The sequence below is a fragment of the Lissotriton helveticus genome, chromosome 11, assembly GCF_964261635.1.
Source record: "Lissotriton helveticus chromosome 11, aLisHel1.1, whole genome shotgun sequence".
Classification (NCBI taxonomy): Eukaryota; Metazoa; Chordata; class Amphibia; order Caudata; family Salamandridae; genus Lissotriton; species Lissotriton helveticus.
In genome coordinates, this window is record NC_136072.1 from 365,107,284 (window position 1) to 365,129,842 (window position 22,559).

Below are 22,559 nucleotides of genomic sequence, written 5' to 3' on the forward strand. Positions count from 1 at the left end.
TTATTGGAATCTTGCATTATGTTGATATGGTACATTTGGTGTTAAGTAGTGGTGCTGCTTTGGAATGGTTGCATTATTCTGACATGCATTTAGCTTTAATATTTATTGACCCAAATTACTTTACATCTGTCAAGTCTTAGCTATCGTCCATTACCACACTCCACTATCATGCTTCGGGGCAAAAGGTGGTAAACTAGGCGTGCTTTATATAGCAAACACCATTTACAATCAAACAAAATTGTAAAATGATCACATACTATCTTCATAGCAGAACTGGTTTTCACACTAAGTTTATTTTCAGAACTATGTTCAGAGCTGTGACAGATGGAATAGGAATGTTCATTACATGGTAAAAGGATGTTTCTCTTTGCATAATGCCTGACTGGTGTAAGTGGAATCCTACGCTTTTATTTATTTTGGCCCTGGCACATCCTTATCCAAGGTGCTTACCTAACTATGAGAGGTCCTGGACTTGTGTGCCTGTCCAGAAGCACCTAGAAGCCTGATTGATTGCAGAGAGAGGGGAGGAGTCTGTCTGGAACTAGAAGAGAAACTGCCCAGCAATGTGCGAGGTCCAGCACGTCCACAGTGGCTGAGGGGCACCCAGAAGGTACAGAATAGCAAGTAAACAAGAGTGATCCATCTGGCATAACCCTGGTACACGAGGGCCCCAACCCTCCTTCCCATCCCCACCTCAGACTCTCCCTTTAGTTTTAGCAAGGAACCACGAATGGCGATTGTCTTAGGCACTGTCTGGTTGTAATTGTGACCACAAGAGTCCTGTAGGGGGCTACATCTACCAAACCACTGAAGACCTGTGCAGAGCTTCACCTGCAGAATTGCTGATGGCCCAGTGGAGGGCTACACCTGCTGCCAGTTGCCAGGACATGGTCTACAATGGCAGATTGTGATGAAAATAAGACCCCCCCCCAACCTACTGTCCAGTCAGGACCAGACCTACTTCAGGACTTCCAATCATCTGGTAACAGACTGCACCAGTCACTGTAGAGCTGCTCCATCCAGTCAGCTGCAAACTCAGAATAAAGGCTTGAGTAGGTACATCTGAAGACTACTGTTACTCCACGGCTCTGGAGAGTGCATGGGAGCGCTGCCAGAGTGCAAGGCAGTGCTCAAAAGACCTTGAAAGAACTCTTTCAACCATGAAGGAATAAGACTTGAGACTGAGGGCACTGTAAACTGTGGGTGAATTAACTGCACTTGGGCCTAATTCATGCCTCTCCTGACAATCTCTAGAGACTGGGGAAGTGGGGTAGCAGAACCAAAGGAGAGAGCTTGGCAGGGGAACAGGGGGATCAGGGTGAGTGCAGCATATACAAGAGACAGATGCCAAGACACTGACTTGCATGAGTATTAAAGCATATATTATTAAGTACAACAGTACGATTAAAGAACAAGATCCTAACCTTTAGTATTGCTTGTTCTGGGAGGTGGCGTAGTGCGGCTACATGTCGACTTTGTTTTGATCTACAAATGTGAACCCTGCACCTCAACTTCATTTTCTTTCTAAACTCTGTCCACGCCACTGGAAGAGGAGCCCAACAAGTATCAAAGGTACCAATAGGTTGATCTCTAACTAGAGGAACTTTTTCCGATGTAAATAAACTATTCCACAAAACAGTGAGGCGGGAGTGAAGTGATTAAACTACAGTTTGATCGAAAATTTACCAGAAAGTGTTTCCGAAGGGAAGTAACCTGTTATTTTGATGGATATTTCAAACACAAATTCCTCACCTTCAGAGTAGATACCAAAGCTGTAGCCCCCAGGGTGGTGGGTTTGTGGAATGGCTCAGACAAAAAAATCCTTAGGACCAAAAGGACACGACCACATTCTCCTCAGCCCTTGCAGTCACAGCAGCAGTGCTTTGTGAATATGTATCCGGATACCCATGTAGAGGTTTGACAGATGCCCAGGACAGACAGTCTGTGTATTAGTCTTTACCCTGGTAGAATGAGCCCTTTATTCTGCCATAAACTGTTTTTTGGCCAGTGCACAGCAGAGCCTGATGCAGAGTACTATCCACCTTGACAAAGTCTTTTTCTGCACCGCATTGCCTTTGTTTGCTCTAGAGAATCCCACAATGAGCTTATAGTTGACCCTGTGGTCTTTGGCAGGATCGATGTAAAAGCTTAAATCTGTTTTGGGGTCCAGCCCATGAAGTCTTTCCTCTTTCAAGGGGTGAAGAGGGACAAAGAACGTTAGGAAAGGGAGGCATTGCCCAGTACAAAAAGCAACCACAACTTTAGGCAAAATGGGCAGCCATGGTCCTCAGCACCCCTTTGACTGAGGAAAAAAGGTCATGAGCCCGGATTAGGACAATGTAGCGAAGAGGCTCATCTCTTAAATTGTCCTATTTGTCACAATAACATTTCTGCCATGACCTTTTGCACATATTTGTGTGCACGACAATGCTGGATTAGTTTCTCTGAGACTACTTTGTTTACACATCTAGCTCTGCACAACATTATCACGATGCCTCGAACGTCATGGACAAGGCCCTTCTACACACTATGTACAAAAGTCGTTCTATCTTCATCCACGAGGTGACAGGGATATCTACATAGCCACAACATCACTGATCCATACGGACATCGCAAGGCAGACGAGGCACTTCAGCTGACACCGAGGATCCCTGCAAGCTGAGACTTCACCAGGCAGTGGTCTGGCATCTCCATGATGGGGTTTCCAGTTCAGGACCAGGACTGGCTCCTACATTCTCTCCTTGCAAGTAATGGGGTGGGATCGCCTTTTGGGGGGGGGATTCTTGGCTTCACACCTACACACACCCTAGGTACACTCAAGGGTAGGGTCTGCATAGTAGGAGTACACTAGATTACTGCTTTGTTTATATGTCTGCATATATACACTGTTTTAGCACCATGGTAGAAATGTATCTATTTACTCTTTTGGTGCTTGTAATCATTTTCATCTGCTTCCATCTACTGATTATCGCAGCACATGTATTCTATTAAACTATAATGTTGGTTCAATAAATATATTGAAAACGTCCACTGTGTATTCTCAGTAGATTTCCCTGAGCACAAGTAAGCCTGTGTGAATAAGCGAAAGGTTCTGATCTGTTTCCACGATTCCTGAGAGGTCAGGGTTCATGTTCAGTGGTTGCCAGAAACCATTCGCTCCCAGGTAAGGTTAGGGGGGCTTGTGGTGGCACTGTGAGCACTGTTGTTCTGCATCAGTCTAGGCACCTCACCCATGGTTTATGTTGTCCAACAAACGTGCAGGTCGTATGGATTAGTGTGAACTACACAATAAGGTGGTGTGCGGTGGCTGCATAGGGAGAGCTTTAAAGTCACTCATGCGATCCACAACACTTTCTGCAGAGTCAGGAGACGTTGTGGACAGTTGTGCATATGTTCCAATGGTGAGCACATGAGAAAATTGAGAACCAAATTAAAATTCCACTGTGGCATCAAAAAGGGTTTGGGATAAAACAACTCATTCAGTATTTTTAGAAACCTCATCACAAAAGGGGATGTGGACAGGAACGACTTGTCCGGTAAATGTAAAAAGGCACAAAGGGCCAACAAATGATCTTTAACCATGCCCACTGCAAGTCTCTGACAGGCCTGGGATAAAACAAATGCCAAGACATCTACTATTTGGTCTGTAGCATGTCAATATTGCAGGTGTCATACTAAGCTACAAACTTGCCTCATCGCCCGGCATAGACGGACTTTGTAGAGGGATGCCAGACAGAAAGAATGACATCAACAACCTTGGAAGGAAAGTTGAACACTGTCAAAGGCCACCACTCAATCTCCCCACATGGCAGTGCATAGTGCACAGATTTGGGTGCAGGTCCCTGCCCTGCTTCTGTGAAAGGGGATCCTGCCTAAGTGGAAGCATGATTGGAGGACAGTAGCTCATGACCATAAGTTTCAGGTGCCACACTCGTCTCCCAACACAAAACCACTAGGATGACTTTGATTCAGTCATTCTTGATCTTCTGCAGTCTGGGCAGGGAAGGCAGAAGCAGCAGAAGCAAACAGGCCCATGCTCCACTCTTTCAGGAATGTGTCTCAGAGAGCCTTCCTAGAAACTCCAGCTCCAGGCAATAGCACGTAACTCCGACAGGATAATGTGGAAATGGGTCTCCACTGAAGATCTAGACATCTGATTTTCACCTCTCACAGATGATTTCCTCATCCCTGCAGTGACCCATCCAACACCACTATCACTTCTGGATGCGGCAGGGAAAGAGGTCTGCTGCTGGTCCAACTTCAGTTGAGCCACCAATGCAGATCTTTCGCAGTCTCATCCGACACCTGGATGTAGTCTGACAGGCTCCTCTTGTGCTGGGCCCATTAAGTCTCCGGGTTTCACTGCAGAGCCCGCATATGCCACCTGGCAAAGTCGACAAGCAGGATACAAAAAGGCCGAGAAGCCTCAGAGTCACTCTCACTGAGAATAAAACATCAGAATCATAGCAGGAATGTCCTGGACTCTTTGTAGCAGAGGAAAGGCCTGACAACTGTATGAGGATGACTCTAATGAAAGACATCCTCTGTAAAAGAGTCAGGTGTGACTTCAGCATGTTGATAGTGAACCCCAATGATGTCAGGAGGTTCGCAGTCCTAAGGTGATCTACTATGCTTAGTGGTGAGACCGTGTTCATCAGCCTGTTGTCAAAGTGGTGGAAAATTAGTATCCCCAAACTCCAAAGATGTACTGCGACCACCACCATCACCTTCACAAATGCAGAAGGGGAGCACAGCAGATGGGAAATGCTCCTGTGCCCCAAGTAGTGTCTGTGGGACTGCAGGACATGTGCATGAAAGTAGGTGTCTTGCACAGCCTTGGCCACCATCTAGTCACCTGGATCTATTGCAGATATAACATTGGCCAGTTAGAGCATCTTTAATTTGTACAACCTCAAGAAGGCGTTCAGAGGGAAGAGACAAAGTTGGACGAAGGCCTCAGTCTTCCTTCAACACAAGGAAATACCTGGAATAATAGCCAGTCACTATTTCCGGGGGCCCAGAACCTCTCTGTGGCTCCTTTAGCCAAAAGAGCCAACACATCTTGGAGCAAAATGGACAGGTACTCCTTTGAAAGATGTTCTGATGTGGGTAGATGATGAGGCTGGGCAAATAGGAATGGCAGGGCTTAGCGTTGTTGGACGATCTGAAGGACCCACCTGTTTGATGTAATAACAAGGCAACCTTTGCAGAAATATCTGATCCTGCCTCCCACAGGGTGGTCATGTACCATTAAAGGAAAAATAAGGAGATTTTCAGGGTATTTTCCTAGAGGTGGGGGGGGGGGGGCAGGGGGGACTGGAAGGTTTGTTGCCCCAGTGGCCTGGATGTTGTCTGCTTGATTCCCACCCAACAGGACTCGTACTGCCTATTGCATAGGGGGAAATCCTTGACGTTGGAGGTAAGCCAGCACTCTGGAGTATCCACAAAAGGGGTCAAACAGTTGAGGATACTGGCTCAGAGGGGTAGAAAGGCCCAAGTAAATTGATGTGGCCCGGCTTTCTTTAAAGCATTCCAACAGTAAATTGGTCTGCTAATCAAAGTGGCAAGATCCATTGAATTGCACGACTATCAGAGAAGGTTTGCACGTCCCCAGAGAAGCCCATGGAACTCATCCAAGCATGCCGCTGAAGCACCACACTAGTGCCAACTCCTATGCCCAAGAAGTTAGTAGTGTCCATTTGGATATGTATTTTGTGGCATCCTGATCATCATGGATGGGATGAGCCAGTTTGGCCTGAAATTCTTTGGGGTACTGCCAGCAAAATTTCACCAACCATATCCCATAAAGCATGAGTAGATCTCCTTAGCATAACAGTTGGCACTGACTTATCAGAAGGCTAGACTGGATGAGGAAAACAGACGCTTCCTAAATGCCTTGATTTGTTTTGACTCTCTGGGGGAGTCATAGGGAATAAATTGGGTTTCACGCTCCAGGTGGAAGCCTGAAACAACAAACTTTCATGTGTAGGGGGCTGTGACAAGACGTCAGATCTGCCTAGCACCGGCATGTGGTTGCTTAGACCAGGTGAGGGCTTTATTAAATGGGAGTAAAGGTCAGATGTAGTTTGCCCAGGTAACAAATCGTCTGTTACTACGTTAGTTTTGACATCTATAGTTGGCAGTTGTAAATACAATACCTCCACTGTCTCTCAATACAGCAGCAAAGGAGGCACTCTCATCCGCTGAAGTTCTAGAGAGAACACAACCCAGTGTCCAACTCACTGGACATCTACAAGTCCATTAATAGTCGTCATAAACATAGTATTAGGGAAAATAATCATCCTCACCTCCACTGTCGTCTCTAAAGGCTGACTGGCTATGGTCAGTGCCTGAAACAAAATATGCGTGGTTCTATTGGAGTTTGATTGAATTAGGGCTGGGAATGTCAATGTGCAACCTTAGCCAGGGCCAAGATCAATTTGGAGAGAAGTCTGATAGGATTATCGGAGCAGAGACTTCTGCTGGCAGTGCGAGATTCAGCATCTGTGTCCAGAAGACCGGTATGTATTTTGATGCCGAATTGGAAGGCAGCTCCAGCATCAGAACGGAATCCAAGGTAGATTCAAGAGGTAAACACAAAGGGTAAATCCGCCAGCAGTATCCCTCCTAGAGACCGCCACAGATCCTTGGAGCCCAAAAGCGTGCCAGAGGGACAAAGAAAATTGCCGAAAATACGCATCATGACCTCTTTGGAGCCCTGTTGCAACGTCACTGATTTATCCTGAAACTTGGGGTGCCATTCTGATTGGTAACCCGACAGGGGGACAGGGAGCAAAATTGCAGAAGACTTGGAATGCAATAAGGACCTGTTGCTGGATTAGCCTCGTATGGGAATGGGTCAGTCCCATTTGAGCGGGATCAGGACTTTCAAGACTTCTTTCGGTGTTCAGTGACATAGTTGTGCACCAAACCCAATCACCAGAGACGCACCTCGTGGGGATCGGTCACAGATGTCTGTTGGTGATAGTCCCTACAATGTTTAAACCCTGTCATTTTAGGAAGGGAGCTAATTCCCTTGTACACAGAAAAATATATTTTTTTATTAAAAATCTGTTTACAAATGTCGAAAAAGTTGGGAGTGAGCGAGCTCTGAATTTGCATATGAAGGCAAGGAAAAAAAGAAACAGATGCTGACACACAGGGATGGTGCTTATATGCATCTCCATCACTTAAAGGGCCGAACTAAGTTAATATGGAGCCGCACTGCCCCACCCACTGTTGCATTGGCACAATGTGGTTTAAATCTTCTGGATCCAGTCTCACACACAAGACATTCCAAAGTGATACATCTGTGGATTAAATTATCCATCAGTAGTACTCTTTTTTTTTTTCTTCCAAAGTTAAACACTAGGCTGGACATTCACTTTAGTGGGTCTGCTGGTTGATCGTTAAGCTCCGAGATGGACCACCTACACACTGCCTTCCTGCGAAGCATGTGACTGCTTGTCCTACTACCTTAAGATTTAAGTGCAGAAGGTGGCCCAGTGTGCAGAGCCTCAGTAGGATGGTCCAGGGACAGCAGCAGGACAGAACTTCAACCCTCGCGGCTGAGGCTCAGTGCTGCCGCCCTTCCCCCAAAATGTTGAAGCAGCTGCTGATAAATGGCATAAAAGTGCATATCCACTAATAGTCAATTGATAAATGATGGACATGACGTACTTCGGCACTCTTCAATTGTATTAATGACAAAGACAGATAATTTTAGCACTTCGTTACCTCCTGTAGGTAGTATAGAAGTGTCCTGAACACGTTCAATGTGCAGAGTCCATTCGGCCTGTCTTTGCCTCTTGAAAGAAAGCAAACTGTTTTGGATGACGTGAAACTGGATTGGTTCGGAAAACAACCTTGTCTTTATGAATTTGAAGATTGGGTTCAAATATGATGAGAAATTGTAATTTGCTGACTTTGCACAGTGAAGTGATGGTTATCAGTAAGGCCATCTTTAGTTTTAGGAACTTGAGGTCTGCCTTGTGCATAGTCTTGAAGGGCTCGGTCATCAGTTGTAGGAGCACAATGTTCAAGTTGCACAATGATGTTGAATCTACTATGTGTGGGGATACCTTCTTTGACGCCTCCAGGAATCTCTTCACCACTGCTACATTGAAGAAACCATTAATTGTGAGTCTTCTGGCATAAGCCATGACAGCAAATAGGTGAATCTTTAGTGACACGTAGATTAATCCTTTACCATTAGGTAGGTGAGGTACATCAGTATGGTGTTGTCCTCCATTCTGGTTTCTAACCTTCAGCGATCCTTGGAGCCAGTGCATGTATGTGTTCCATTTTGCAGTTTAGTACTTTTGTGTGCTCAGTTTTCTTGCCTCTTTGAGGATTTCCATTATCATGTAAGGGAGATGGAGATGGCTGAATTATAAGTACCAGGCTGCCAGGTGGAGTGTGGCCGGTTCTGGGAGACCCTTTAGGCATCCGTGAGCTAACAGCAGATCTTCTGTGTTTTTTATGAGTGTTCTCTCAATGCAAAATCTCTACAAGTACTGAGTAACAGATCGGTCAGGCACATTGTGGGGCTAGGAGGATGAGTGACATGTCAATTTTACTGAACTTGTCTAGCACTCTTGGGATCAGGGGAATCGGTGGAAAGGCATAACCAAATGTTCCTGACCAGTCTATCGACAGGGCATTCCCCTTTAAATGGTGGTGTGGTATCTGGGTGCAGTCTTGGCATTTTGTATTCATTGGATTTATGAAGAGGTCTATGCTTGGTATGCTTCAATTCCTGAAAATATCGTCCAGTACTTCCAGCTTTAGCTCCCACCTGTGGGATGCTTAGTTGGTCTTCTTCACTGCTTTATATGCCTGGGAAGTGTTCTTGCTACCAGGGTTCTAGCGGTTTATATTTCCTATTCCCATAGGTCTTGTGCAAGCTATAATAGTTGGAAAGCTCCTGTCCCTACGTGTTTAGGCAGGCAGAAAGTTGTTGTGCAGTCCATCTGTATCAACACAGTTTTCCTCTTCTTGTGTGCTCGGAAGACTATCAAGGCTAGGAACACTGGCTTTAGTTCGAGGAGATTTATGTGTGTTGCCACCTGTGTGTAGCTCAAGAGACATCTGGTCCTGAGATAGTTTATGTGTGCCTCCCACCTTGTGCTGGATGCTTTTGTAGTTATGGTTGAAGAAGGGGTTAGCATCTGGAAGAGTCTCCCCAGGGTTACATTTTCATTGTTGCACTAGACCATCTTATTCTGAACTATTGCAGTGACAAACACTAGATCCTTCCAACTTCCAACAGCCAGCAACCATCTGTAGTTGAGTCACTCCTGAATTTGCAGCCTATGTAGCCTTGCTTGCAGTATGAGGGTAATGCATGAGGCCATCAAGCCAATTACATTAATTGTAGTCCTCACTACCAGAGACTGACAACAGGTAAAGGAGAGTTTGTTCTGCTACTGCTTACACTCTCTTGGGCACTGGTTAGGGCTGTGTTGTCCTCCAGGTTAGGTTTGCAGCTAGAAACAATCAATCAAGACATTTGTAAAGCGTGCTACTCACCCGTGAAGGTCTCAAGGCGCTGGGCAGGGGAGGGGGGGGTGCTGCTACTGCTCGAACAGCCAGGTCTTGAGCAGCCTCCAGAAGGTTAGAAGGTCTTCGGTCTGCCGTAGGAGGATGGGGAGGGTGTTCCAGGACTTGGCAGCAAGGTGGGAGAATGATCTGCCACCTGTGGTCGTTCTCCTGATGCGGGGGACGGTGACGAGGGCGAAGTCGGCGGAGCGGTGTTGGCGGTTCAGGGTGTAGAAGGTGAGCCGTTTGTTTAGGTATGCCGGGCCGGTGTTGTGGAGGGCTTTGTGTGCATTGGTGAGGAGCTTGAAGGTGATCCTCTTGTTGACGGGGAACCAGTGCAGGTCTCTCAGGTGGGGTGTGATGTGACTGCAGCGAGGGATGTTGAGGACCAGGCGGGCAGAGGCGTTCTGTATGCATTGCAGTCGTTTAAGTAGTTTGGCCGGGGTTCCCGCGGAGAGGGCGTTTCCGTAGTCCATTCCGCTGCTGACGAGGGCCTGGGTGACCGTTCTTCTAGTGTCGGCGGGGATCCACTTGTAGATCTTTCGGAGCATGCGGAGGATGCTGAAGTAGGAGGATGAGGTGGCGTGGACTTGCTTAGTCATGGAGTGTGGAGTTGAGGACGAATCCCAGGTTGCGTGCGTGGTCGGTGGGTGTTGGAGCAGCTCCCAGGGCAGTCGGCCACCAGGAGTCGTCCCAGGCTGAGGGTGAGGAGCAGAGGATGAGGACCTCCGTTTTGCCCGAGTTCAGCTTCAGACAGCTGTTCTTCATCCATTCAGCAACGGCTTTCAGACCTTCGAGGAGGTTGGTTTTGGCGGTGACAGGGTCCTTGGTGAGTGAGAGGATCAGTTGTGTGACGTTGGCGTAGGAGATGATGTTGAGGTTGTGAAGTCTGGCGACATGGGCGAGTGGGGCCATGTATATGTTGAACAGCCCCGGGCTGAGGGAGGATCCTTGAGGTACGCTGCAGATGATCTTGGGGGCTTTGGATCATAAGGGAGGGAGGCGGACGCTCTGTGTTTTGCCGGAGAGGAAGGAGGTGGTCCAGTCCAGGGCTTTGCCTCGGATTCCTGCATTGTGGATGCGGGTGCGTAGGGTGTGGTGGCAGACAGTGTTAAAGGCGGCTTACAGTTCCAGGAGGATGAGGGCTGCGGTCTCGCCATTGTCCAGTAGGGCCCTGATGTCATCGGTGGCGGCGATGTGGGCCGTCTCGGTGCTGTAGTTGCTGCGGAACCCGGACTGTGATGGGTCCAGGATGTTGTTCTCCTCGAGGTAGTGGGTCAGCTATTTGTTGACTGTTTTCTCGATGACCTTGTTGTGAATCTATCTAGGACCCTAATCAAGATATCCCCGATTGATGCCTTTATGTAGTTATAACAAAACATATCCTTATAAAGTCATAGGAATCACGTCCATATCTAGTCATAGCCCATGCAGTCCAAATACGGCAAGGCTACTCCCATAGACTCCTAGAAAGTACAACGCGTTCTTTAAACAAACCAAGCCTCCAGCAGCCCGGGAATTCCCCCTGCTTTTGATTTGATTTGCACAAGAACTCCTGGAGTCCAGAAAGAACTGTTAGTTCTTAGTGACGTCTTATGTCCAACCTTACGTCAAACACGGCACCTTTCAGGTATAAATATACCAATGTTGGCTTAAGCAAACACACGGTGGTTTGGAGCAGAGCGGCTATCTACTTGCCCGAAGCCCAGCTGATGCGAGAGCCGAAGGAAGCCGACCCTCCCACTTGACACACAGAGAGAAGCTGTCTTTTCTCTTGCCGAGAAATCCAGCTCCGGTGTTTCCAGTCAACCTTGCGGGTTGCTGGGAGATCGAGTCCTGAGACACGAGATACAAGACCTCCTTCATTCTAGAACCATGGTACGGAGCCGACTAAACCCTTAAGAGAATTCTTGATTCAGATTCTTGGCAAAAAACCAACTTTACTTAAACTGCAACTTACTTACTCCTTCCCACGTATTAGGCTTAGGTCAGGTACACCGGGGTAGGCGTATCTTAGAAGCATCAGTTGAGTACGTTAGTCAATGTTTTATGTATGTATATATTTTATCCGTTTTAAAGTATCATATGGCTAAGAAACCATATCAATGCTTTTACAGTATTATTTCATAATACTCCTTTTACTGTACGCACTTTACTTTACTATAAGTATTGCAATTGTGGCAATTCATTTCTCTTGCATGAGAAAGAAGACTGCTCAATAAAGAACACCTTTTTATTGAAAACGCCCGTCTCTATTTCTCTGCACTCTGGTGAAACTAAGTACGCACGATTGAGTGAAATAGTTGTCTATTGTTTTCACACGAATCTAGAGATATACTCTTTATTCTGAGGGAGCAAAGTTGTCATGTTTATGCGGTTGTCAGAAGCTAATCCCTTCTTGTCTATTCAGGGAAGTTAACACCTTGTTTACTCGAGAAAGTTTCTAGTGACCTCTGAGCTAGCTGGCAAAACTAATTACGTCTAATATAGTCAGTAGAGACCTAGATGACCTCAGTCCTACGTCTACACTGCTGTTTATATTATTCCAATGCGCAGAGCCTATTGGGAATATAGGAACCACACTACAACCTTCGCCGGGAACGGGAGAAGGGAGATGGACCGGAAGTTCTTGAGGTCCTTGGGGTCTGCTTAGGGCTTCTTGAGCAGGGCGTTGATCTCGGCATGCTTCCAGCTCTCCGGGAAGGTTGTGGTTTCGAAGGAGATGTTGATGGCTTTGCGGAGTTGAGGTGCGGAGGTGGTGCTGGCTTTGTTGAAGATGTGGTGGGGGCACGGGTCTGACGGAGAGCCGGAGTGGATGGTGCTCATGGTTTTGATGATGTCGTCGTTGATGATGGTCCAGGTGACGTTGGAGTCGCCGTGGGCGGTGGCCGAGGGGACGGGGGTATCGCGGGCTGTGGAGGCCTGGTTGTCGAAGCTGTCGTGGATGTCTTGTGATTTTGCAGTGGAAGAAGGAGGCCAGTGAGTCGCACAGGCCTTGTGAAGGTGGGATGTCGTTGGTGCTGGCGTTGGAGAGTTCCTTCACAACGTTGAAGAGCTCTTTGCGGTTGTGTGCGTTGTTGTCGAGGCGGTCCTTGAAGGAGTTTTTTTGGGCGGATCTGATGAGGTAATGATGCTGGCGTATGGCGTTCTTCTGGGCTGTTTGGTTTTCTGGTGTTTGTTCGTGGGGCCATTTCCTTTCCAGATTACGGCAGTTTTGTTTGGAGGTCTGGAGGTACGAGGTGAACCAGCCGGCAGTCTTGTTCTTGCGGCTGTTGGAGGGATTCTTGATCGGGGCGAGGGTGTTGGCGCAGTCTTCGATCCACCGCCTGAGGCTGCTGGCGTCGGGATTGGTGGGGTCTGTGGGTGGGTTCCGGGCGAGGGCGTGTGTAGCTGGTCTTCAGTGATTTTGCTCCAGCAGCGGCGGGGAATCTGTTGGGTGCGGTGGTGCGTGGTAGACTCTGGAAGGAGAGATGGACGCAGCGGTGATCGGTCCAGTGGATGTCGTTGGTGTGGCTGAAGGAGACGTGGGGGCTTGCAGAAAAAATGGGATCAAGCGTGTGTCCAACGGAGTGGGTGGGAGTTGTGACTAGCTGTTTGAGTCAGAGGTTGTCGAGGTTGTCCATCAGGGTGGTGGAGTTGGTGTCATTGGTTTTCTCGAGCTGGAAGTTCAGGTCCCCGAGGAGGATGTAGTCCGTGGACGTAAGTGCGTGCATGCTGATTAAATCGGCGATGGAATCGCTAGTCTATGCCCGGGGTCCGGAGGGCCTGTATTTCAGAGTTCCTCTGAGGGTGGTGCTGGGATCAGTGTGGATCTGGAAGTACAGGTGTTCGGCGGTGCTGAGGGTGTCGTCGGAGTTGGTTGAGATCTTGAGGGTGGACTTGTGAATGATGGCGATTCCATATCCTACTCCGTTGGTGCAGTCTCTGCGGGTAATCTTGTAGTCATCGGGATGGCTATGGCGACGTCGGGTATCCCAGGAGTCGTTCATCCAGGTCTCAGTCAGGAAAGCAATGTCGGGGGAGGATGTGTCGAGCAGATCCCAGAGGTCGATGGCCTGTTTGCGTGCGGAGCGGGTGTTCAGGAGTATGCATCTGAGGTGGTTGCGTCCTGTCCTGGTGGGTGGATTGGCGGGTCTGTTGCTGGTGAAGCTGCAGTTCCGGCAGGAGAAGGGTCCTTGGGTGCGCTTCAGGGCGGCTTGGAAGCAGGAGTGAGTTCGACTGGTGTTGAGTGCGTGGAGGGTGTTGGCATTGTAGCAGAGTTGGGCGTTGTGGTTGTGTTCGTAGGGGTTCTGGCGCTGGGAGCAGTCCAGGCGTGGACGGGCGCAGACAGGCTTGCCTTAGGCGCGACCGCTGCGCGTGTCCGCTGCGCGACCGCACTGGGGTCGCCATAAGAAGGGGAGGGGGCCGGGAGCAGGGAGGGGGCGGGTGCGGGCTGGATCGGTGAGCAGGGCCGCAGGGGCAGCAGCGGCGGGAAAGCGCAAGCAACACTGAAGGAGCCTGGAGGAAGGGGCACAATACCAGAATAAAGTACAAAACGAAAAAAAACTCAACGCGCACACAATATGGGGCACAGGAGAGGAGGTGAGAAAAATACGGCGAGCGCAGGAGGCAGGAGCAGTAACCGCCGGGCGGACTGCTGGCTCGAACCTAGGAGCTGGGAGGCAGTCAGAATTGCGGCGTGCAGGTGAGGCTGCTGGGGAGAGTGCTGACCTTGAACCAGTGGTCAAGGCTTCACACGCGCTCCCCCGCAGCGGTCGCCATAAGAAGGGGAGTAGGGCGGGAGCGGGCTGGATCGGTGGGCGGGGCCGCAGGGGCAGCAGCGGCAGGAAAGCGAGGACAACACTGAAGGTGCCTGGAGGAAGGGGCACAATACCAGAATAAACACCTACTGCTGTTCTGGTTGTGGGACAGCTTTCCGTATTTATGGTGAAACCCAGCTAGTACTCGGTGGGGAAGACTATGTCCTGATGGCACTTGAGTCTTGAGTTTGCCTTTGCTTACTAGTCGTCCAGGTATGGATTGATGTGTATGCCCAGGCTTTTGAGGTGGACAGCTAGCTACTGCTGCCAGGCATTTCGTCAACACCCTTGGTGTGGTTTTCATGCCGAACAGCAGCACCCTGAACACTAGTGTACCATGTTTATGATAAATCTGCGGTAATGTCCAAGTCCTTGATTCATTGGTATATGTAGGTAGGAATCCTTTCGGTCTATCGTGGCCATGAAGTTTTCATTCCCTTAGTCACGGTATTACCACATGCCGTGTTGTCATCTAAGAGTTGTGACTTTATGAACTTGTATCGGAGGTTCAGAATTGTTATTAGGGTTAGGTGCTGTTTTGGTTCTAAAATTATGCAGAGCAGATGACTCTTCCGGTCTCCCACTGAGGAACTTTATCACTCACTTTTTGAGGAGTTCTTGCACATTCAGTTGCACCCCTCACAGTGGTCTACTCATAAGTGGTGCAGGAGTTGGTCTTTTAATGAGTTCTATTCAGCAGCCATATTTTATTATATTCAGTATCCCCTTGTCGGAGGGGATTGACCTCCACTCCTGGAGTAATACCCCTTTTCTCTCCCTCCACAGGTTTTTTGTGTTGGGGGTGTCGCCTGTGAGTAACTTGCTTGACTGGTCTCCCCTCTTCTGGGTGGACCTCTCCTCCTTCCTCTTCCGTGAAAGGTTGTCGTGCTGGCTATTGCCATGATGGGCTGTGTGGGTGGTTGTCCGTTTGTTGCCCAAACCCCTGTCGTTGTTGGGGACGGCTCTGTCATGGTAGCCTCCTCTACCCGAGGGTCTTCTGGTAAACATGTTCCTTTGTTTATAGAATTTCTGGAATTGTAAGTCACCTATTGCCTTTGCCGATTCGTTGTCCTTCCTAACCTTCCACAGTCTCCGTTCACTGCTTGCCCGAAGAGTCCCCAGTAAAAGCATCTTGATGCACGAGGCCTGTACCTCTGTCTTCAACAATGAGGCTCTCAATTATACGTGCCTTCGTGTTTTCCCATGCACATTTGTCTGCTTGATGTGTTGGCTGTGTCAAATGCAGAGTTTAGACATGATTTGGTGTTGTTCGTACCCTCTTGCATTAACGCTTCTGCCCTCTTTGTATTCTTCTGGGAGCGGCGGCATGGGAGCTTCCATCTCATCGCATTGTTCGTGCCCATAGTGGTTGAGGAAGGTGTTGGAGTTGGTAATCATCCATTTAGTTGTGGCCTCTGTTCATCTTCCTGCTCACTAGGACAAGCTTATTGCTCATTCTGTGTGGTGGTGAGTGTCACACTTAGGCGATAGGCTGTTTGCATGGGGAATGAATGTGGGACTTCAAATCCCAGAATACCTGCAGCGCAAGTCCTACTACTCTTTCTCTCCCTATCTAAACTCCCTCCACCCTCTCTCTGGTGCTTGTCACCTGTGGCCGATAGTGAACGTTCCTGAGGAAGAGCTTGTTCCCTGTGTTGCTATTTTTTTGCATCTTCCAGGATTGGATTATCTCGTGTGTCCCGCAGCGGAGTTTTTGGCTGCCAAGACTTGCCTTGTCGACGCGTTCGCGCTGGTGCTCGCGCTGGAGCGCTACCGCGCTTACTGGCCCGTCTTGTGAATCTTTACCTCAGTTCTCGTGTTAGAGAACGATGGTGCCGTTGGGAGTTTTTTTTGTGTCTGCGCCTCTGCAGACTGAAACGCCCATGTTTAGAGAAGCCCGGCTCGAGCTGGAGTGCCGTGAAAGGTTCGGTGCTTTACAAGGCTGCTGGAAGTGAGGAGGGAGGACGCGCTGGAGCGCGAAATCCTTATGTTATATTTTTATCCATTTTTGAGCCGTTGACTGGTTCGGAACGGTCAGCCGGCTACCTTAGAGTTTTATGGGTTTCATTTTTGATTGGATCTAAAGCAGCTTATCCACTCGATTATTCTCTGCAGGCTTTACTGAGAACGATAAGCAACCACTAGAACTGCTACTAGACAGCTAAGCACAATTCATTTGATTCTTTCATTGTCCCTACCAGGAGGGTTGTGCCATAAAGTGATTGCACTATCTCAGACATTGGGAGAAGCTAAAATACCTTAATTATTTTCATTCCTTTATTTTTTACCTTTTGTGCCGTTTTTGCCTGGATTGATTGTGGCAGTATATCATGTAAGTGAAGTGATATATGTATCTTTTGATGACTAGTTTATATGCATGAGGGAGGGGCAGGGTTCCACTCACCTTATGTTCTGTCTTAACTACAGGAAACATGGGGCGCGTAGAGAAGTGAAGACAACAACTTCAGATGCACGCCACTAAGTGTTTTTGCTGCCACAACTTAATTTCATTTGTCCCTTTTTACCCTGTCCCCAGTTATGGTATAATCTGTGGAGTTACATCCATATACTCACAGGTGCTGCCATAGAAGGGGAAAAAGGTACCTTAGCATCGCTCCTGCTGTATCCAGCTTCAAGGTTAGTGAACCTTTTAATCTGTGACAGTGAGCCACCTGATGTTAGTGCATTGTTGTTGCCACTATGATAGAATCAGCTGGCACAGTGCCATTTATATGAATGGGGTCCTGAAATAAGTGTGTGTACTGCTTGATGCACGGAGTAACCGCCTTCACGGTTGCTGGTTCCAGACAGGCCTTTTGTTGGTCGAGGATGCTTGGTAGCATGGGTAGGTAGAGGGTCGCCTTCTGGAATGGCATTTGTTTCTCTAGGAGAAAGCAGGAACCCTCCTCCACATCCAATTAAATCCAACAGCTGTCAGCTGCTCTCTTGATTAGCCCATTGCACTGGTAGCGAGTCTTGGCGGATAGTTGTTTACACCTTCTCCTGGGGATTTAGTGTTGAGATCCATTATTTCTTCTGCTCAACTTGGAAGCCCTTCTGTTCAGCATTGGTCGGCAGCAGTGCCGTCCTTTATCAAGTCATTTTTTTCTGACACCTACGGATGTTGAGGAGGTTTTCAGAAGGTTTTCCCTTTTCGTTGTCTTTTTGCTTGGACACTTGTGGCTCCTTCGATTTAGGCCGTCCTTCAAGTGACAAAGATTTCAATGGCCGCACCGGGCTGCACTTAGCAGACTCAGTCAGTGTGCCTCTGGGGCTTGTTTACTTACCTTCAAGTTTTTCGGTGCTCAGGTTTCTTTGCCGCCCTTCATGTTGCCTCCAGCCCCTCGATCACACCCTCCTTGGGGTACGACTCTCCTCCTCGCACCATCTCAGGTCCTCTGGTTCTGCCCCCTTTTCCTCGCTTGACAGGCACAGATTCTTCAAACACTGTTGTTTCTTCTGCTCAGCCATAAAATAGTGTGCTTCAGTGTCTTGGGTTAGAATTCAGCACAAGCCTCGCAGCTTTCAGAAATACGGTCCTTGGGCAGACAAGTGCAGATCTCATGTGGGTCTTTTGTGCAAAATTGTGGTCAGAGTTTATGCAGACCCTAAAGGGGGTATTCTCCATCTCACCTCAGTGCATTCTCCAGCCACTTGTTTCTGGTCTGATGGGACCTCCTAGGGCTGAGAAGGGGGTCCTCTGATGCCTCGAAACTCTATGGTGTTCGGTGATAGTCAGTGCTTCCCTGTGTTTCCCTTCAACTATCAGATGTGTTCTTCAAATTTTTCACTGAGCTCCTCCATCTAGCGTCCAGACCCAACAACGAAAAAAAGAATCAGAAGAAGGCAACAATGCACAGGAACGTGCATTGGGGAAGAGGATGTGGTCTACCGGCTAGTGTGCCGACCTGGCAGCTGGGAAACCAAGGTTCAAGCCTCGGGTCGACTCCACAAACTGTGATTCTGGGCAAATTACTTACATCTCTCCGTGCCTGCCCAAAAAAATTAATGTGTCCTTGTGTAAGGTAACTGATGCTCATGTAAAGCGTTCCAATACCTTCGGGTCGAGTTTGCGCTATTTAAATCTGGAGGAAAAAAAAAAGTATGTGGCACACGTCTTACAGCTTAGAGAGGATTCACTCCCGACCAAATGGTGGTCGAAAAAGCACAAAGGAGGTCACAATTCCGTACTTGACCACTACATTAAGGAATAATACAAAGCAAGAGAATCCAGAAAAGGATTCATGTTGCAAAAGTGTTAATGCTGGCAAGTTAGAAGTTTGCAGGACAATTGCAGACCTACAAGGTTTAAGAACTATGCACTGCCTACAGTGGAAAATCCAAGGACAAAACGTACAGAAAGGTCTTTTGAATCAGCCTGTGTTTTGTTTTTTATTTTAACCCAAGGCCTCGCTAAAATTTCAGATATCGCACGTAATCCCATACACAAGATACTTGCATTGAGTGTGTGTTCACTATTAAATTATTTGCAATGGTGTACGGAACTTCTTGGGTGGTGCAACAGTCTCCTTATAATTAGGTTGAAGAAATTGAAAGGGATCAAGTACGTTTTAAAAGCAAGGGATACAAAGGAGGATTTCTGATCACCCCCTTGTGTAAAATGGGAGTCAGAGAATCTTACAAATCAGAGCAAAGATGTTAAAAAAAAGTAGTTCGATCAACTATCACATTTAAGGTATTCAGGCGAAAAGGGGATGTTTATTTGAATTATTTAATCGTTTGACAAGGCTATGGAGTTCTCATAGATGCACACTGTACTGCTTCCAGTTAAATGATACATTTAAAAATTAGAAAGTGCCTCAGTATTTTTACGTTGAATCAAGACCCAGGTATAAAAAAAAATAGCAAGTATCGTACCCTCTTGCAGAACATCTTGTAGAGTGACCCGCTCCCTGGAAATGGCAATATCTTTCACTTTTGCCTTGGCCTCCATGAGGGTGACACTTTTCAGGTCATTCTTCTCTATCCGTAGTGATGGATAACCTGAGGAGCCAGCAGATCCAAACAAAAGAGGTGTAAATAGCCTTATTACAAAAAGCATGCACTTTGTGTTCATGAGGGTTCTTCCAATAGCATTTTACTTTTATGAAAGTTAATGTATTAGGCAGAAAACAGATATAAGACAACCCCTCTTAAACCTGCATGGGAAGAAAACATATCCGCTTTTTTTCTGGGAAATGGGGACACAAAACCTACAATCAAATTAATTCATTACAATTGCAAGCTAAAAGATTTGGCAGAAAATAAGGAAACGGTCGGAATGTGAACGCAGGAGAGTATCCTTTTCCTTAGTTTGTACTCCCAGGATCTGGAACAAAATTCCTGTATCCATCGGGACCACCACAACCCTCTTCCAATTTAAGAAACAGTTAAAGGTACACCTCTTTAAAGAGCACTGTGTCACAAACCAGTAACAGAACACTTCTGCTAGTGGAACCAACTACTCCTGTCAACACTCACTGACAGTAAGTATCTTTACCTTTGCAGCACTTTTGCTAGATACATGCTTTACAAATAATATTTCAAATATTTTCTTTGTTCTGAACTTTGTAAGAGACGACATCATCCCACAAAGTGGGAGAGGTGTGGCGCCGCGGCCAGGGCGACTGACGCTGGAATCTGGGGACCACGGTTCGATCCCCGGCTCCGGCGGCAGGTTAGCCCAGCACCATGTGACTCTGGGCAATAGCTCGCTTAATCTTCCCGACGGCCCCCAGCGCCTAGAGACCCTTACGGGTGATTGTGCGCTTTACAAATGTGGACTTTACTTTACAAACACACACTTGCATTAAGAAATTAAGCTTATAGACGAACATCCGTCCCTGTCTGGTCAAAACACTAAATAGAGAACTCTGATCTCCCTTCTGATAACGTAATAACCATGTGTGAAGCCAATAGCATTAATATACACTCTACTGCTATAGACCAGCTTCATTAAAGCTCTTCTGAAACTCACAAGCCTGTCATAAATTAACAATGCTGGGGCTCGTTCTTCCGATTTCTGTCAACGTCCCTCTACAAGACTCAAGTGGTATATTCTGCTTTACTTCACCCTTCTTTTTCAGGAATACACTGTTGCAATCTTGATAAGTGTGATTGTGCGTTTAGAAAATGTATTTATGGCACTTTATTTCTTTCCCTTTTTTGGCCCCTGTTGGGTATCTTCCTCACTTACACCTTGGTTTTATCGTTAGAATGTTTGTGGTTCTCACAAACTGTTTGTTATTTGAGAGCTGTCTGTTGGGGATTTAGTAAGAAACAAACTGATCTTCAAGCACTTCGGATCAGAAATAAACCAATCTTCATGTACCTGTGATTCCGAACGCCCTTCATGGGTTCCTGACATCTGATTTGTATAACTGGAGATTTGGGAAATGCGTGAAGATTGGCACATCATTACATATGTGGCTACAGCATTTTTCTAAATGCATGCACCTAATGTAAGTCGGTTGTATTGTACAGAACCCACATACTCATTTGTGCACGATCGCTATATAAAAAGCGGTTCCAAAAGATATAATTTGTTAGGCAAATATGAAGCAACGTTACTTACCAGTAACAATAGTTTTGAAATTAGAGCGTCAATCATAAGTGGAGGCGGTATGACTCATGGTGACATCAATCATACACCCACAATGGTCGACTATGATGCAATCATCTTCACATACTATTTTCAAACAAGTTAAAAGTATGTGAGTAACGGTATAATGGAGATATCATGCAAACTGAAAAAAGAATTTACTGGACATGAAGAGGATGTTGGCACCGGAAGACGTGCATCAACACTCAAAAGGGACTGAAGTGAATTTCTGTTGTTTCTTCTTAAGATATTTTACACTAAATGACAACAAATGTTACTCAAATTTAAATCAAGCGTCTGTGGACATCAATTAATTAGCACAATTTTAAGCTTCAAATTCGTCAGTCACACCTAGAAACAAGAGTGAGCAGAACCTGACACAAGAGTACACACAAATTTTTTTTAAATTATGATTTTCCAGTCTTTGAAAATGAAAAAAACTTCAAACCTAGTATATGAAAAACCTGCAACAAATGACTTATCTGTTAAAATAGTTTTGCAACTTAAAGCAATTGTAACTTCACATGCTTTGGGTTACTCTGCCAAGCTTTTGGTTGGCTTCAAAAAACATGTTGGGGAAAATAATCTTTGATTCTGGGTATCAACCATTGGTAGTGTTAGTATTGCACATTGGGATGTCGACCACAATCGCATACCATTGCCGTATTCTCTAGCATTCTCTCTTTGATCATCTGGTACAATCAATCAATACAAACTTTATGTGGTTTAAAAATAAACCATAAAATACATAAAAATGCATCAATTTCATCACAAACATAAATAGCTAAAATCATTAGATATAAATACTATTAGATGCAAATAGCAAAAAAGATCACAAAAGATCAATATCATACGCAATCATAAAATCCATCCTCAGTAAAAGCTCATGGTACCACTGCTGGGACAATTACCATGGTCTATAATAAGCAAATCAGAAAGCCATCTCAAAACGTTTCTCTAGATGACTACATACTACGAGTGTATGACTGCTACCCAGTTAATATAGCTTAATAATACAATGTATGTATCTTCAGCATCGTCATACACAGGGCCTACAAGTTACCTAGTTACAATTGATCATAACAGTGCAAGGTACAATAAAGAACATAAAAACAACAAGGAGCACTGCTAAAATCACAAAGCTGATGAGATTGCATACTGGATCTCCAACGAACTGCACACTTAGAGAAAGATCCAACCGCTGTATAGATGTTAGGGTGACAAATTTTGTAAAATCAGTAAGGCAGGCCTATTTTGTGTGAAGGGGCACTTTTTCAATACTGTCAAGAGAAACCATTGTGTATTTAATATAAATGCCACAAAAAAATACAAAAGGCAAACAAGGTTGGGGAGGTGTGTTGGCACAGGACAAGGTAGTACATTCGTAACCCAATGCTGACCTAACAGGACATAGACAATTTCGGATAGTTTCGAATCTGAATCTCAACAGCAGCCCTCATTCCCATGGATTAAGTGTGGTGAAAAAATAATGTTTTACAGCCATTGAGGGTTTTTGAGACTCCACCACTGCTCTCGGACTTATTCTTTCCTCAAGGAAAGCTGTTTTCAGGAAAAGCCCATCCGATTTTCCTAATGCTTTTGGGGGCCATCAGATAAGG

The 22,559-nt window shown here is 46.6% G+C and overlaps 1 protein-coding gene across 2 annotated transcripts in view; it reads right to left on the reverse strand.

The window, feature by feature from the left end:
• RYK (receptor like tyrosine kinase) overlaps positions 1-22,559 on the reverse strand; it is a 985,672-nt gene that overhangs the window by 440,238 nt on the left and 522,875 nt on the right. Inside the window, exon 8 of one of the 2 annotated variants that reach the window (XM_078665796.1) lies at positions 19,218-19,343. In XM_078665796.1, coding sequence (XP_078521922.1) covers positions 19,218-19,343 — 126 coding nt within the window. Of the gene's footprint in view, positions 1-19,217; positions 19,352-22,559 lie in introns of both variants that reach the window. The other variant, XM_078665795.1, reaches the window with a different exon arrangement.